This window comes from Eumetopias jubatus, unplaced genomic scaffold (genome assembly GCF_037043125.1).
Source record: "Eumetopias jubatus isolate StellerSeaLion01/CBP00866 unplaced genomic scaffold, mEumJub1_p1.0 scaffold_1, whole genome shotgun sequence".
Classification (NCBI taxonomy): Eukaryota; Metazoa; Chordata; class Mammalia; order Carnivora; family Otariidae; genus Eumetopias; species Eumetopias jubatus.
Window position 1 is genome coordinate 201,432,728 of NW_028274807.1, and position 16,793 is coordinate 201,449,520.

The 16,793-nt window shown below is 48.3% G+C and overlaps 1 protein-coding gene across 3 annotated transcripts in view; it reads right to left on the bottom strand.

Moving 5' to 3' along the window:
• Positions 1-9,428: 9,428 nt before the first annotated feature.
• Positions 9,429-16,793, bottom strand: part of KLHL18 (kelch like family member 18) — a 53,972-nt gene continuing 46,607 nt past the window's right edge. For all 3 annotated transcript variants that reach the window (XM_028087139.2, XM_028087138.2, XM_028087140.2), the window contains 3 exons: positions 15,166-15,270; positions 13,574-13,685; positions 9,429-12,653 (listed from right to left, as the gene is read on the bottom strand). In XM_028087139.2, the coding sequence (XP_027942940.1) occupies positions 12,267-12,653; positions 13,574-13,685; positions 15,166-15,270 (604 nt within the window). In that variant the 3' untranslated portion in view covers positions 9,429-12,266. The remainder of the gene's footprint in view (positions 12,654-13,573; positions 13,686-15,165; positions 15,271-16,793) is intronic.

A 16,793-nucleotide genomic window follows, 5' to 3' on the forward strand; every position in this document is an offset into this window, starting at 1 on the left:
AGACTATTGGCAAATAATAATAAGAGTAATAATGTTGGTAATAGTGTCTGCTGTCCTGCCTTCCCTGGGATCTGAAATCCAGTGTCCTTCACCCAGGCTGTTATACTAGGAGATACGAAGCCAAATCCTTTCTGATCCTAAAACGTCCAGTTTGGGCTTCCTCTAGATTTTTGCAGGTTAAATTCAACCAAATTAGAGCCTGATCTTATTAAAAGACACAATATAAGATCTGAAAAAGATGGAAAGAGAAGCCTTCTAATTTAAGCTCCAAAAGCAGGAGTGTCTGATCAGTTTGTTTGCTGCTTTATCTCTGTAACTAAAATTCAGTGCTTGTTAATTAAAAATATATCCTGAACAAATCGGAAGATTTAATATCATGAATAAGTCTGTTTTCTCAGAATACATAAACTTAATATATTGGAATCCGTTAGGATCCTAACAGGGTTTGTGTGTTTTTGAAGGGAATAAAGTAATCTTAAAATTCACTTGTGAGAATCAACGTCCAGGAATGCCTGAGAAAACTGTGAAAAGGAACAACGAGTTGGGACGAAGTGACTGTGGTCCAGGAAGGGGGATGAAGGCCGGGAGCGAACCTGGAAGCAGGTTGCTGTATGTATGAGAAGGGCTATGACGACGGCAGTGCACTTCGGTGGGAAAAGGATAGTTTTTTCTTTCTTTCTTTCTTTTTTTAAGATTTTATTTATTTATTTGAGAGAGAGAACAAGTGAGAGGAAGAGGGAGAAGCCGACTCTCCACGGAGCAGGGAGCCTGACACGGGGCTCGATCCCAGGACCCTGGGATCACGACCCGAGCCGAAGGCAGATGCCTCACCGACTGAGCCACCCAGGCGCCCTAGAAAAGGACAGTTTTCAAGCGAGGCTAGCCTAACTGGAGGAAAACATGGAACATTTACTAATTAATTCCAGCTGGATTAAAGATGCGGGTGTAAAAAATACATCTTTCAAGAAAACCAAGGGGCCGAAATGTGGGAATGAAGAGGACACCAGGAAAGGCGAGGGAAATGACTGAATAAATAGTGGGACAAGTACATGGGGTAGATTAGAGCTTCGGCAGAAGGTGTGGGGAAAAGAAGTCTCAAAAACTTTGTATAGCAGTGTCCATTTTCTGTAAAACAGACAAAAACTCCCAAATATGGACATGCAGATGCGCACAGATGGTTTCTATGAACATGGAGAAAAACAGAGAAGAAAATCCACGAGTGTTAGCAGGGGTCTTTGCTGGGGGAGCTGCTGATGTAAGTGGTAGGAGAATGAGGGGGAGTCAAGCAGAAAAGAAAAAAGTGGGAGCTTCACTGGAGCAAAGCCCAACTCTGAGGCACACTTCTCCTTCGTGTGAAATAGGAAGGGGGAGGTATGAGGTGAGCACAGGCATAAAAGAATCGAACATTTCAAAACAGCGGCAATCTTGAGGACTACGTAACATCGAGGAAAGTGTTTGTGTCAAATGGCAAAAGCAGGACCCCAAAGTTACCTACACGGGAGGACACAGCTGGCCCCAGCCCGGGAGCTGCTGAGCTGGGCTTGTCCCCATGTGATGGGGACCACAATGCCCTGAGAGCCCACAGGTCCCCTTACCATCTGGCCTGAACTCCACCCCAGGCCTCGGAGCCCCAGAGGAGACAGCAGACCTAAGGGGACTCAGAAGCTGCAGTGAGAATCAGTGTTTTTTGTTGTTGTTGTTGAGAATCGGTCTTCTGTTGCTTTAAAAAAAAAAAAAACAAAACGGGTTCCTGCGTGGTTCAGTCGGTTAAGCATCTGACTCTTGGTTTCAGATCGGGTCATGATCTCAAGGTTGTGAGATCCAGCCCCATCCCGAGTCAGGCTCCAGTGGGCAGGGAGTCTGCTTGAAGATTCTCTCCCTCTGCCCCTCCCTCCACTCACACTCTCTCTAAAATAAATAAATCTTAAAACAAAATAATAGAACAGCTTTATTGAGCTATAACTGACATACCATAACTTGCACGTATGCATTCAAAGTGTACATTTAGATACATTTGACATAGTATACACCCCTGAAACCATCACCAAAATCAAAATAGTACACACATCCACCACCCCGCAAAGCTTCCTCACACCCCTTTATAATCTCTGCCTCTTCCCTAACTTCCCCCTCCCCAGTTCTGCTGTTCTCAGGCAAGCACTACTTTCTGTTGATACAGATTAGTTTGCAATCTCCAGAGTTTTATATAAATGGAAGCTTCTCTTTTATGGGGTGTTTGTGTCCCCTCAAAATCTGTTATGTTGCAATCCTAACCCCTACACTGATGGTATGGGAGGTGATTAGGTCATGAGGGTGGAGTCCTCATGAATGGAATCAGTGCCTTTATAAAAGAGATGGAGAGCAACCCCCCCCCCTCCGCCCCGCCACTCCCACCATGTGAGGACACACACAGCATAGTTAGCCGTCTGTGAACCAGGAAGCAGGACCTGACTCGACACTGAATCTGCCAGTTCCTTGATTCTGGACTTCCCGGCCTCTACAACCATGCAAACTATATTTACATTGTTTCTAACACCCAATCTACTGCATTTTGTGATAGCAGCCCGAATGGACTAAGATAGAATCACACAGCATACATTCTTTTCAGTCTGGCTTTTCTCACTAAGCAGTATGATGTTAAGATTCATTCATATTGTACTGATAGTTCATTCCTTTTATTGCCAAGTATGGATGGGTCACAATTTATCTGTCTACCTGTTGATTTTTTTGTTTGTCACTTATTATTGAGTGATCCTGGGGAGATCTCCTCCCCTCTCTCGCCTTTAGTTTGCTCATCTATGAAATGGGGCTATCCCTGCTGTCTCTTTGGGAGGATCCCAACAAGCCTCGTCGGACAAATACTCTCTATAAAGAACCGAGGAGAGCTCGGCTCGGGAAGGAGGAGCTAAGTGTCCTCAACCCTCCATCTCCAGGGGCCACACATCCTACCTGTTAGAGGAGCAGTGTCTGAACTGCTCCCTAAACCATGTCAACAGAGCAGGGCCTGAGGCCCTGGGGAACCTCTGGAGGGGTGTGAGCAGAGTAGTGACAAGACGCGATTTACAGCTTTACAATTTCACTCCGGCTGCCGTGCTGCCTGCAGACTACAGGGCGCTCAAGGTGGAAGGAGGGAGACCAGTCAGGAAGCTATTATAGCGATCCAGGTTCTAAGGGATGTGCTGATGGTGTGGCCTGCTGTGGAGGCGGAGGACAGACCTGGACTGGAGGGAAGGTCAAGAGAACTAGGTCACTGCTTGGCTGATGGAGAAGAAAAAGATAAATGACTCTCATCCCTTCCCCAATCCAAAACCCACCACTAGGTTCCTGAGTGAGCAACTCGGAAGACGAGAGATGTACTATGAGGAGGGGGAAAACTAGGGGGTGACTAGTTGAGGCTCCAAAGTGGCCATGGTCATACTGGGACACCCCCAAGTGAATATACGATTCTGTGCCAGTCCAGAGATGGGACTCCAGATGCCTTCCTCACACATGGGTAAGGGCACTATCAGCTAGGGAGAATGTATGGGATGGAATCAGGGCCCAGGACAGAGCTCTGAGGCCTCTCACATTTGGAAGTTAGAAAGAGGCAGAGGTGGGCAGTACAAGAGTGGAGAACAGAGATGATCTTTGAGACAAAGAGATGGGAGCATCCGCAGAGAAGGGAGAGAGGGTCTCAATCCCTGCTGAAGGGTCAAGAATTTCCCTAACCACAGGATCCAACCCCCTAAGAGAAGCAGATGCCCACCTCAGGAGGTCCCCAGGCAAGTGAAGAAGTTGAATGAAAACTTTAAAGTCCTCCCTCAAATAAAAGGCCCAGATGGCTTCACTGGTGAGTTCTATCAATATATGTATTTTTAAGATGTTATTTATTTATTTCAGAGAGAGAGAGCACAAGTAGGAGGAACAAAAGGAGAGGAAGAAAGAATCTCAAGCAGAGTCCAAGTAGAGCGTGGAGCCTGACATGGGGCTCAATCTCATGACCCTGAGATCATGATCTGAGCTGAAACTAAGAGTCGGATGCTTAGCTGACTGAGCCACCCAGGCACCCCAGTTCTATCAAATATTTTAGAAATAATACCAATCCTTCACAAACTCTTTCAGAAACAGAGGAGTAAGAAACACTTCACTCCTGTGAGGGCAGTATTATCAGCCAAAGACATCACGAGAAAAGAAAACTGCAGAAAACATCTCTAGTGAACACAGACACACAAATACTTCACAAAATATTCGCAAGCCACATCCAACAGCATAGGATTATAAAACCATTTACCCCAGGAATGCAATGTTGGATCAACATCTTGAAAATCAGTGTTACATGCCATATTAGCAGGTTAAAGGACAAAAACCACATGATCATTGTGATAGATGCTGGAAAATCATCTGATGGAATCTAATACCCATTCATGACAAAAACTTTCAACAAATTAAGAATAGAATAAAACTTCTTCCGCTTGAAAGAAGTCACTGAAAGGGGCGCCTGGGTGGCTCAGTCAGTTAAGTGTCTGCCTTCACCTCAGGTCATGATCCCGGGATCCTGGGATCGAGCCCCCGCATCGGGCTCCCTGCTCAGTGGGAAGCCTGCTTCTCCTTCTGTCTGCCGCTCCCCCTGCTTATGGTCTCTCACACTCTGTCAAATAAGTAAATAAAATCTTAAAAAAAAAAAGGAAAAAGTTACTCATGAAAGATCCACAACTTTGGGGCGTCTGAGTGGCTCAGTCGGTTAAGCATATGACCTCAGCTCAGGGTCCTGGGACTGAACCCTGTGTCAGGCTCCCTGTTCAGTGGGGAGCCTGTTTCTCCCTCTCCCTCTGCACCTCCTCGTCATGCTCTCTAATAAACAAATAAACAGACAAATAAATAAAATCTTTGTAAAAAAAATCCACAGCTTAACATATTGAATGGTAAAGGACTGAATGTTTTCCTCCCTAACACTGAGAACAAAGCAAGGATATTCATTTTTGCCACTTGTACACAACACTGTATTGGAGGTTCTAGCTCCTGCAACAAGCGGGAAAAAGTTAAAGGCATCCAGACTGGAAAGGAAAAAGTAAACTACCTTTATTAACAAATTATATAACATATATATATATATATATAGAGAGAGAGAGAGAGAGAGAAAATCCCAAAGAATATATAGTTTTTGAATATAAAACTAATAAATGGATTTAGCAAGGTCGTAGGACATAAGATCAATATAAAAAAAATTTCTAAATAACACCAAAAAATCTAAAAATAAAGAAAGCAATTCCATTGACAATAGAATAAAAAAATAAAAATATATAGGAATATTTTAACAAAAGAAGGACAAGATTATACACTGAAAATGACAAAATATTGCTGAGAGAAATCAAGGAAGATCTACACAAATGACAAACATTCTATGTTCTTGGATTAGAAGACTTTATATTACCAGGATGGCTATTCTCCTCAAATTCATCTATAAATTCAACATAATATCTATTAAAACCCCAGAAGGGGGCGCCTGGGTGGCTCAGTCGTTAAGCGCTGCCTTCGGCTCAGGTCATGATCCCGGGTCCTGGGATCGAGCCCCGCATCGGACTCCCTGCTCTGCTCTGCGGAAAGCCTGCTTCTCCCTCTCCCCCTGCTTGTGTTCCCTCTCTCGCTGTATCTCTCTCTGCCAAATAAATAAATAAAATCTTAAAAAAACAAACAAGCAAGCAAAAAACCCAGAAGTCTTTCTGTAGAAATTGATGACCTGATCATAAAAGGTATGAGAACGCAAGGTACCTAAAATAGTCAAAAGAATTTTGAGAGGAACAAGATTAAGGACTTACATTATCCAATTTTAAGACTTACTTTAAAGCTGAAGAAATCGGGGCGCCGGGGTGGCTCAGTAGTTAGGCATCTGCCTTCGGCTCAGGTCATGATCCCAGGGTCCTGGGATTGAGCCCCGTATCGGGCTCCCTGCTCAGCGGGAAGCCTGCTTCTCCCTCTCCCACTCCCCCTGCTTGTGTTCCCTCTCTCACTGTCTCTCTCCGTCAAATAAATAAATAAAATCTTAAAAAAAAAAAAAGCTTAAGAAATCAATACCACACAGTCAGTGCGGTATTGGTTCATGGACAAGCATATAAGATCAATGGAACAGAACTGAGAAGCTAGAAATAAACCCTTGTATTTATGGCCAACTGATTTCAACAAAGATGCGAAAGCAATTCAATGGAAGAATAGTCTTTGCAACAAATGTACTGAGACAAATGGATGTCCACGCACACAAAAAAATGGAATTAAAAAAATTTATTTATTTTAGAGAGAGAGAGAAAGAGCGTGTGCACAAGCGGGAGGAGGGGCAGAGGTAGAGGTGGAATCTTAAGCAGATCCCCCCACCCCCCGCTGAGCACAGAGCCCAACGTGGGGTTCAATCTCACGATGTTGAGATCATGACCTGAGCCGAAATCAAGAGTCAGATGCTCAACTGACTGAGCCACCCAGGTGCCCCCCAAAAATGAATTTCTAAAAATTAACTCAAAATGGATCATATACCTACATAAGAGCTAAACCATAAAACTTCTAGAAGAATTTCTTCATGATCTTTGCTTATGCATGAAGTTCTTAAGACATGACTCCAGAAGCATAATCCACAAAACAAATAATTGATAAGCCAAACTTCATCAAAATTAAAAACTTGTACAGTTCAAGAGACACACACTGCTGACAGAAGGAAAAGACACACCATATACTGGGAGAAAATATTTACAAATCCTGGATCTGATAAAGGATTGGTATCCAGAAAATGTAAAGAACTCTTACAGTTCACTCATAAGATACATGGCTCAATTTAAAAATGGGCCAGATTTGAACAGCTGTTTCACCAAAGATACAGCCAACAAGGACGTGAAAAGATGCTCCAAATCTTTAGTGGTCAGGAAAACACAAGTTAAAACTCCAGGGAGATGCCATTTCACATCCACTAGAACGGCTCTAATCAAAGACAGACAACTGCCAAGAGTTGGCAAGGCTGTGGAGCAACCGAACGCTCACACACTGCTGATGGGAACGCAGTAGAATGGTAGGGCTACTGCGCAGAAGCTCATCTGTTTCATAAAGCGCTGAACAAACTCTTACCATGTGACAGCCACCTTCTAGGAATCTACGCCAGAGGAATGAAGATCTATGTCCACAAAGACTTGTACATCACAGCAGTGTTATTTGTAACAGCCACAAACTGGAAACAATCTAAATATTCATCAATTAGTGAAAAAAACGGATGAAGAAAATGTGGCATATCCATGCAGTGGAATATTATTCAGGAACCATAAAGAAAGAACTGATACATGCTGTAGCCTAGATAAACCTCAAAAACATTCTAAAGAAGCCAGACACAAAAGACCACATTTTATATAATTCCATTTATAGGAAATGTCCAGAATAGGCAAATCTATAGAGACAGAATGCATTTGCCTGAGGATGAGGGTGAGAGTGGGGATTAACTGCACACGGGCATGAGGGAATTTGCAAAATGATGAAAATATTCTAAGATGGGACAGTGGTCATGGCTGCACAATTCCATTTACCAAAAATCTTTGAGCACTTAAAATGGGTGAATGTTAAGGTGCATCATGCAAGTTATGCCTCAGAAAAACTATTAAAAAATCGGCAATGCAAACTGGAGGAAGAGTAGAGAAGCACGATTAGGCAACCTTTGCATCTGATATACCCAAGTGTCGTCAGGTTTAAGTGACATAGTTCTTACACCTCCTCTATGTGCCCAGTGATGGGTACACGACAAAAGACACTATCTACCAGGTTAAGACAGGTAAACAGGCCGTTCCCTGGTGGGATACAGTGAGGACATGCATACAGATGGGGCACCAGGCTGACCAGAGATGCTTTTCCTGCAGGAGTAACATCTACACTGACACCCGGAAGGACCATTTCAGAGAGGCCAAGTGGGGACAAATGCCAGGTCACAGTGGCCTTCTATGCCATGCTACAGAGTTTGGGTTTTTATTCTGAACTGCAAAGCTCGGAAAAGAGAACAGGGAACCGGAGCTCAGCTCCGTTAGAGACAAAAACATCTGTGTACCACTAGAGATGAAACTGGGAACAGCAAGTCTGGGCTAATCACTGTGAGAACAGTTTTCAGTTGTACAATGTTACGTCATCATGAGCAGGAGTAGAGAGTAGTAGTGCTCACCTTTGGGGTGAAGAGGAGTGGGCTCTGCTGTTGGTTGTGAAGGGAGAGGAATCCATGGAACCACAACAAAAGGATATGGGAAGCCAAGCAGGTGTGTCTAGCTGAATAAAGCTCACAGTCCACTCTCCATGCATGGGCTCTTTGGTTCTGAGCAAGAGGGTGTAGGTTACAAGGAAAGAGCTGTTCTTACTTTAGAGGCAAGTGACCCTTCTCCCACAGCACAAAGCCCGCAGATAATCTGGCTTCCTCTGCTTTGGCACAAAGGGGCTTGCTTCTATAATGCAAGGTCTGTCACAGTACCGGGCAGTGGCCCCGCACACACCGGGCACGAGGCTGGATGGACCAGACACTGCTCCTGTCCAGCGAGCTGGACTGAGTGTGGAAATCTGGTCTCAATTCTTGACAACACTACCAGTTAGCTGATGAATCAAGTCAGCTGGCCCTTCTGAGGCTGTTTCCTTGTACTAACATGAACCATGCTAACTACCCGGTGGGGAGTCCTGAGAGGCCCTGGTGAGAATCAACAGTGTTTATGTGTGAAACATGTGCTGGTGGGATGTTATGTGGGAGAGACATACCCTTCCAAAGACTTGAAAAATAAAGCTGTCATTCAGGTATAATCATCACCCGGTGGATAAGACTGACCATAGCTGACTTTGGAAAAGTGTGAATGAAGAGTTTCCTGACATCCCAAACCACAGTAACCAGGGTGTAATCTCAGGAAGGCAGCTCTGGAATGTGGCTGTATTTGGAGAAGTAGAAACTAAACACAAGAGTCGGGTTCTCTCACATTTTGAGGAGCAGACAAACCACCATGGGAATTTGCCTGCACTGGAGTGCCTGCGCTGCACCCCAGCCATAGGTCCCCAAGGAGGGATCTATGAATGAATGTGTGTGGTTTAAGAATTTTCTAGTGACTTTCATGTGCACCGAAGTTAAGCACCTCTGGCCCAGAGTTTTAGAAAGGAGCTGGACGTTTTGTTTCTAGACGGTCAACAGGCCAGCCGCATTCCATCAGGGAACTGGTGTTCTACGCACTGAGTGAAGAAAAGGGGAAATCTAGGAGGAGTGATTTGGAAAGCAGCAAGTACGTAACATGCGTGTTTTTCACCCGAACCCGTTCTTATAAAATACACACACGTCTCTCCAAAGACTGCTTTTGCTATACATCTGGCTCCTCTCTTATTTTCACAGGAATATTTTACTTTGTCCAATGTATTTTTTCACTGGAAGGCAATAAAAAGAAAAAATAAAACAAGAAAGGATAAGAAGATATTAGGAGTGTACTCTTTATTTCTCTTTGGTTTCTTAACACAAAAGACATGCGTTCTATAAATAAAAGGAAGATTTGCTGGGGGACAATGACTTGGGGGGGGTGGGAAGAGCAGATTTTCTACCTACTCCCAGCTCTGTAGCCGAGTCAAAAGGCTGGTCTTCAGCTCCCATCCTGGCTTTGATCTCAGGTGAAACCCGGAAGACAAGGCTGTGTGTGTTATCTGGGAAGGGGAATGGCCTAGGACAGCAGTCCTGTGCTCAGAGCTGGTCCACTGAGCACATCTCCCCCACCCGCTGGTTATACCCTTTTCACAGTATCCTTGGGTGAGAACTCTCCTTTTCACAGGGCTCCTGGAAAGGCCTGAACACCAAAGAGCCAGCCCAGCCATTTGCAAACTCCCCCTCAGACTGAGGCGCTGACTGTTGAAGAGTGTGATAATGTTGGTGTTGGCTCGCTTGTGCTGAGCCCACCCAGATCAAAACACTGGCCTCAGGTGCAGCGGTGTTAACTTCCACACCAGGAGGTGGGAGCGGACTTAGGAAGCTACTACGAGAGCAGCAGATCGTGAGGGAAATGATCTATCAGCCTCAATGGCAAAATCTGTGCCACCGTCCTGAGGACCCGCGAGGCCCACTTGTTAGCCCACTGACTGATCCTTAACCCCTCCACGACCTGGGCTGGCCAGGACTGTTTCTAGTTCACAGAAGGGCTTATAACAAGACAGGCATGGACACACTTCTCTCCAACAGGAAACACAGACCCCACTGCCTTCCGAGTCTACCTCTGTAGGCAAACCGAGAGGGAGTGAGAAATGCTGGGGCTCCACTATGAGCCCAGGCTCAACTGTATCAGACTGTTGAGTCTTTTAAAATAAAACATAATTTTCAAGTGCTTGTAGCAGAGGCCCAGCTCCTAAGTGGCAGCTAACAAAGGTACTTCCCTCTGGATACATGGCGATTGCACACACTCGTAAACCTTGTGGTACTGGGGTGGGAAAGACATCTCAGGCTCCACACTGTGCCTTTCTGAACACGCTTCCAGGACACCCCAGGCAGGCAGCAAGGGACAGGAGACCAGTCAGGTGGAGAAGGGGGCCCTAAGACCCAGTCTTGCATGAAAGGAACTGTATCCTCTTTGAGTCTGTACTGGAAGCATTTTAGAAAACCAGATTTTGGCAGCAGCAGTTGAAGGACAGCCCCACTGCCCAGTGCACTGGTAACAGAAGTGTCCTCCTGTTCGGGTCCTGCTGTGCAACACTGAGGTCCCGTACAGGGAGGAGGAAGGAGCATGGAGTCTCTTCAAGAGGTCATTTGCTAATATCAGAGGAAGAAATATAAAATCTGTTCTTTGCAGCAGCAAGAGATTCTTTCGGCCTCTAGTTCTCTGCCATAAAGTCAGCTTTGCTCGAATGTAAAGGCCCACCTTGCTGGTCGTTCTACTGAGGGCTGGAGGGAGGCCAGGCCCCTGGAATTGGCGAGGGGATGGAGAAGCAGTGGACTGGCAGGGTAGACGAGGTTACTGGACCAAGCCAGCCATGGCTGGTGGAAGGACCATGTCCCTGGTTAGGTTCTAGAGGTACCAACGGTCAATGTACCCTAGAAGCATCACAATGAAGAAAACGATCCAAGAATGACAGATGGGCGAGAATCTGGCCGGACCTGCTGTTTCCTTGCTGGTCAGGTGAGGAATGAAAGTGGGGGGTAGGGAATTTGAGTGAGCGCCATGGTGGCCGTGGGAGGTAACCACAGGGGCACCCGGAGCCTCCGGTGACCGACTGGGAACTCCCACCTGGAAGAGTGGCCAGCCGTAATTCAGCCCACTCGCTAAGCCTACGGTTAAAAAAAGTCCTCTGATGGCGGGTGTGAATACAAACCCCGTGAGCACCTTGCTAGAGGACCAGTCAAGAGCGCACTGATCCCGGACACGCGAGGGCTCAGAGGCGACCCCGAGTGCCGTGCGAGGCCTCAGGACCCTGGGACCCGAATGTGAGAGTGGACGTCACCTTTCTCATGGTGGGCGGTTTTCCACTGAAACACGTATTTGCCTTTAGTGTCTTTGAACATTTTCTTCTCCCAAAGAATGTTCACTTAAAAAAAAGGTACTTTTCTTTCCAGTTTCTTTCAAGTGTTTCTTTGTTTCAATTTCCTTCTTCTTCTTTCAAGTATCTTTCTTCTTTTCCTTCTTCTTCTTCTTCTTCTTCTGTTACTCCTCAACAAGATGAAAAGACCTCACTGAAATCCCAAAACTCGACACAGGAAGAGCTTCTGTTCTCCCTGGTTACCCAGCAATGAGGACCAAGTCCTCTGTGCCCTCGGATGGAAGAGGGAGGTGCTCGTGTGCAAGCAGCACGGTGCTGTGATGGCACCACCACAGGCAACGAGGACACCCCGAGCGCGTCCTTCCTCCCCCAGCCGCACCCCAACTGCCAACAGGCTGGGTGGGTCACTGCAGCCACCCCACTGCATATTGGCCACACCATGGCTGGAGAGCAGCAGGCGAGGAGAAGCGTCAGATGGCAGACCTTCTGCAAGTGGCAGGTGGGAGCTGGGCTTGGATGGAGCCTGTGTACGTGTGGACCAGCAAAGCAGTCCTGTGTCACCAGCTGCGGAACACAGAGGGGCTCTGCCCCACGCGGTACACCTTGGTGACCTAGGCTTGAAGGTCCCGAGCACAGCGCGGTGAGGGAGGATGTAAGCACCTGGAAAAGCTGTACCTCCAGCGAGCTCACATTCACCCCATCTTCTGGTCTCCCACCTCTCCCAAGATGGCCTGTCCCTGGAAGGGAGTGCCTATATTTGTACCAGATCCCTACCCCACCACATCCCCCGCTCTGCCTTAGATGGTGAGGAGAGGGATGCAGCCCACACCAACCCCTCCCTCGTGACATGCCATGGGGGCCATAAACGTCCAGCGGTCTGTCTCTGGGTCATACATCTCCACTGAGCTGAGGTTTGACTGTCCGTCATAGCCCCCCACGGCGTAGAGGCGCCCACAGCTGGCCACCAGGGAAACCCGGCTCCGGCGTGTGTGCATGGGGACGATCAGGCACCACTGGTCGGCCACAGAGCTGTACATCTCCGCGATGCTGAGGAAGCCAGAGCCGTCGTAGCCCCCACAGACGAACATCTTGCTTCCCAGGGAGGCGGCTCCGTGCCGACAGCGCTTGTTGAGCATGCCGGCGGCTGGGTGCCAGGTGGCCGTGTGGTGGTTGTAGTGCTCCACCTGCAGCAGGGAGAGAGGCACGGGTCCAGCAGTCGGAGCCAAAGCTCGGGCCACACGGGGGCTCGCGGCCACAGCGGCCCACGCGAGTCAGACTCCAGCGAGAGGCCCGTTTTCCGCAGCGGCACACCTGCTCTCGGGCTGATTGAGGGACCCCGCCTACTCTGACCCTTCCTGTTCTTCGTCCCAGGAGACAAAGGCGTTGCCCGAGGATGCACTGCTATAGTGGCAGAGGCGCGAGGAGAGCAGGGTCTCCTGAAATCTGTCCAGAGTGCTGCACTGACTGACGCCACGGATCTACCACTAGATGGCGGTTGAGGTTTTTGTTTTTTTTTTTTTTTTAAAGAATAAATGCAATTTCCAACAAATTATCCGGAATACAACTATTGGCAAATCTGCACCGTCTATAGCTGAGCTTACTCTGGGCAGGGATTTTGCCAGCTCTCATGCAGTGTTCAGCGGAGAACTGAGCAGGGTGGGGTGAGGGTGGCATGGCCATACCTACCCCTCCTCTGTGCCCCCTGGCTCCAGTCTCAGAAGAATCTCCGAGCATGTGGCAGATGGCCTGAAACCTCTTTAGATGATGCGTTGCCCAGTTATGGCAAGGCTGAAGTTTCTTCCGAAGAACTGCCTTTCAAAATTATTCTCAAAGGTGGGGGGGGGGGGTGCCTGAGTGGCTCAGTTGGTTAAGTGTCTGACTGTTGATTTCGGCTTAGGTCATGATCTTAGGGTTGTGAGACTGAGCCTTGTGTTGGGCTCCACACTCAGTGGGGTGTCTGCTTCTCTCCTTCTCCCTCTCCCCCTGCCCCTCACCCCACTTGTGCTCTCTCTCTCCAAAATAAATACATCTTTCTTTAACAACAAAATTATTCTCCAAGATGAAGGGAGTGAGTGCCCTTAGCCCCGGGGGAGCCCAGACTCACGCTGCTGAAGATCTGCAGACCGTCGTGGCCACCTGACACATATATCCTGCCCTCAAACACCGTCACCCCAGCAGCACTGCGACTTGAGCTCATCGGGGTCACCACTGTCCACCTGCAGGAAAGAGCCAGAGGAGGGAGCCATGAGATGCAGAGCTGCCGTCCTCCCAGGACAGCTCAGGAGGGGCGGGGCAAACTGTGCAGTGTTCCTTCTCATCCTGGACAATCTCCCCACCTCTGTAGGCACTCAAAATTAGCATGTCCTAAATAAGGCCCCTCTCTCTTACAGACGTGCTCCTACCCGGTCCTGTGGATGGGACCACCGGCCATCTAGTTGTCCTACTCAGGTTCAGTGTTTTTATGGCCTCTCTTTTCCCTCATCTTCAACATTCCTGTGGTCACCAAGTCCGCCTGGCCTGCCTTCTAGTCACTGCCTGCTCCAATCCCACTACCGCTGGCCTAGCTTGGGCCTCCCCCCGGAACAGCCTGCCGCAGCCTCTGCACAGGTCACCTGGCTTTCAGACCCTGCCCATCCCGACCCCGTGCAGCACACCCCTCAGGGGGCTCTTCACCATTTCCTCCAAGGCAGAGTCCGAGTTCCCTATGCAGTTCTTTATCTCTCAGGCCTCATCTATTTCCACTTTCACCTCCTGCCGTGTGCCACCCACACTGGCTCCTCACGAGCACTTTCCTTCTTCTGGGCCTCTCCTCGTGCTGTCTCCCTGCCTACGATGCACATCTCCCACTATCTGTGATGGGTCACCTCTCAGAAGTCATCCCTGCCACCCTGCCTCTCCCCGCCAGCCGTGGTAAAGATGAAGGTGCTCCCCACCCTGCACCCAAGAGCTCCAGACAGAGGCCCCCAGGGTAGGAAAATCACGATGTACCCGTGGCCCCAGCGGACCGGCTGCTCCTTAAGCATCTCAGACACCCAGCTTGATACACAGTCAGTTGGTTAAGTGAATGGAATGTTGGCTGAAAAGCATTCTGATGAATCCATTCAATGAACTGGCTTATGAGAAGATTCAAATACTGAAATGAAAAAGTTGGGCTAACCTTGCCAGCTGTTTTCCAAAGAGTATTCCACAAAATAAGATGGTGACAGGCATTATATCACCGGAGAATTTTTCAGTCTTTAAAATGTTACTATGTTTGATGGAAATTAAGAACTCTGGCAGTACGGACATCAATGTCTTCCAAGCTTACCCGACCACGTAACATTTCTTGCCCCTCTAAATCACATCCTACCCAAATCATACCTCTCTTAACTTTGGAAAGTGTTGTTCATTTATTTCTCATCCCTTTCCACCTGCATATCCATTAAAGTGGACTGATTTAACAAAGAGGTACAGAGCATTAAATAAACATCTCAAACTACCTAGGTAGACTACTATTTATTTTTAAAATTTATTCAATCCTTCATCCATGGAACCAAAAGTTACTAAATACCTATTACACGCAAGGTACGAAAGGGGCTGAAACGGTGAGTAAGATGCTCTCTATCCTTGAGAAGCTTAAATAAAACACTGCCGTTCTCATTCTCATACTGTCTGTTTAACCAGTTCCAGTTTTCCCAGGGGAGCTGGAGTCCTTACTTGTCTGTCTCGGGTGAGTAGGTCTCCACAGAACTGAGAGAAGAGTTGCCATCATAGCCCCCACAGACGTAGATCTGTCCATCCAGCACGACCGTCCCCATGGCGCTAAAAAAGACAGAGCTGTCATGCAGACGGGCCTCAGACCTCCTAGGCCAGCCTTGCACGCTCCCTAGGAGATCCACCTGACCACGCTGCCTCTTTCTAGAGCAGACCCAAGCCCCACGTGTGAGACTAAGTGTAAAAGTGAGGAGAAAGCAGCTGCCCTTCAGTGCCCCCTGCCGGGCTTCCCTTGGGGGGGACCCCTCTCCGCCCTGGCTGTGTCTGAAATGCTCACCTTCCACCTGGCTGTGCTCAAGGTGTCATTATGTCAGAGTTCTCTCTCTCCTGCTCACGAAGCCGTCCTGCACCCCGCAGCAAGAATCAGTCCCTCCCGGCCCCACGCTGCCAGAGCAGCTTCTTTACCCCAGCGCTCGTCGCCATCGTCGTGGTCACTCATTCACCCCTCGGATCCCATGCGGCACTCAGGAGGAGGCGTGCCGTCCTGGGCCCTAGATCCACAGTGCCGAGCGAGCCGAAGCTCTTGCCCACGGGGGCTTGTTCTGGCGCCTGGGGGTGTTGGGAAGCCACCTGTCACCTCGTAACAAGTGGGGACCTCCCGGAAGACAGGGGTCTTCCCCCATGTGACTCTGACCATGCTTCGTGTCGTGCTTTGTACGGATCTGTTGTGTTAGCCTGATTTCCCTCTTTAATTCACTGTGAAGTTTGACAGATGTCTTTTCATGACAGATGTGGCTCGAGGGCCCCTACTTTGCTCTGTGGGTGACGCTATGTTCCCGCTGTGCACTGATGGAGGTCCTCTGCGCTTGCCATTTGCCCCCCTCACCCCACCCACCAAGGAAGCAGCACCATCTTCATGGCACAGATGAGCAGCTGAGGCTGGGGAGGTTGGGTCCTTCTCCGGGCTGCCCAAGAGGCAGGCCTTGGATTTAAATGAGACGAGCCCACTCCCATGCTGCCCACCGTGCCCCCCTCTCCTCAGATCAAAGACCCCACGGTCTGGCGTAATCATATAATCTGTTCTATACCACGCCTCATGAGAAATTAAAAATGCCTGCCAAGTCTGCCCAATTCACTGTTCTCAAATCTGGTGCTGAAGATTCAAAATGAATCTGGGTGGCTGACAAACAGGAAAATAAAATACACCAGGCTTACTGCCACCTTTCAAATGTACACAGCAAACCAAACTGATCTGCGCAATGTCCCTTTGAGGGACACCATAACAGATCCCCTCAACTGGCCCAGAAGAGGAAAAGGACTCTGGCCTCAGGCAAGGACTGTGGGAAGACCACAAATTCACCAGACACTGTCACTATCCTTCCAGAACTGGACAGAAGTAACAACACAGGAGTTCAACAACAATACGAGACAGAAGAGATGCCACAAAACTGAGTGAGGTTAACTATCAACCAAGCGGTAAAGGCCAGTGTGAAGAGGGGAGGGGCCTGGCATGGAACACGGCAGGCGAGGGGAAGGATGATGGCAGGAAGGAGTTTGTCACCACAGGCATGACAGAGAGCCATGTGGGACAGCAGGAGAGAAGTGACTCAGAACATTGTTCGGTAGCCTAT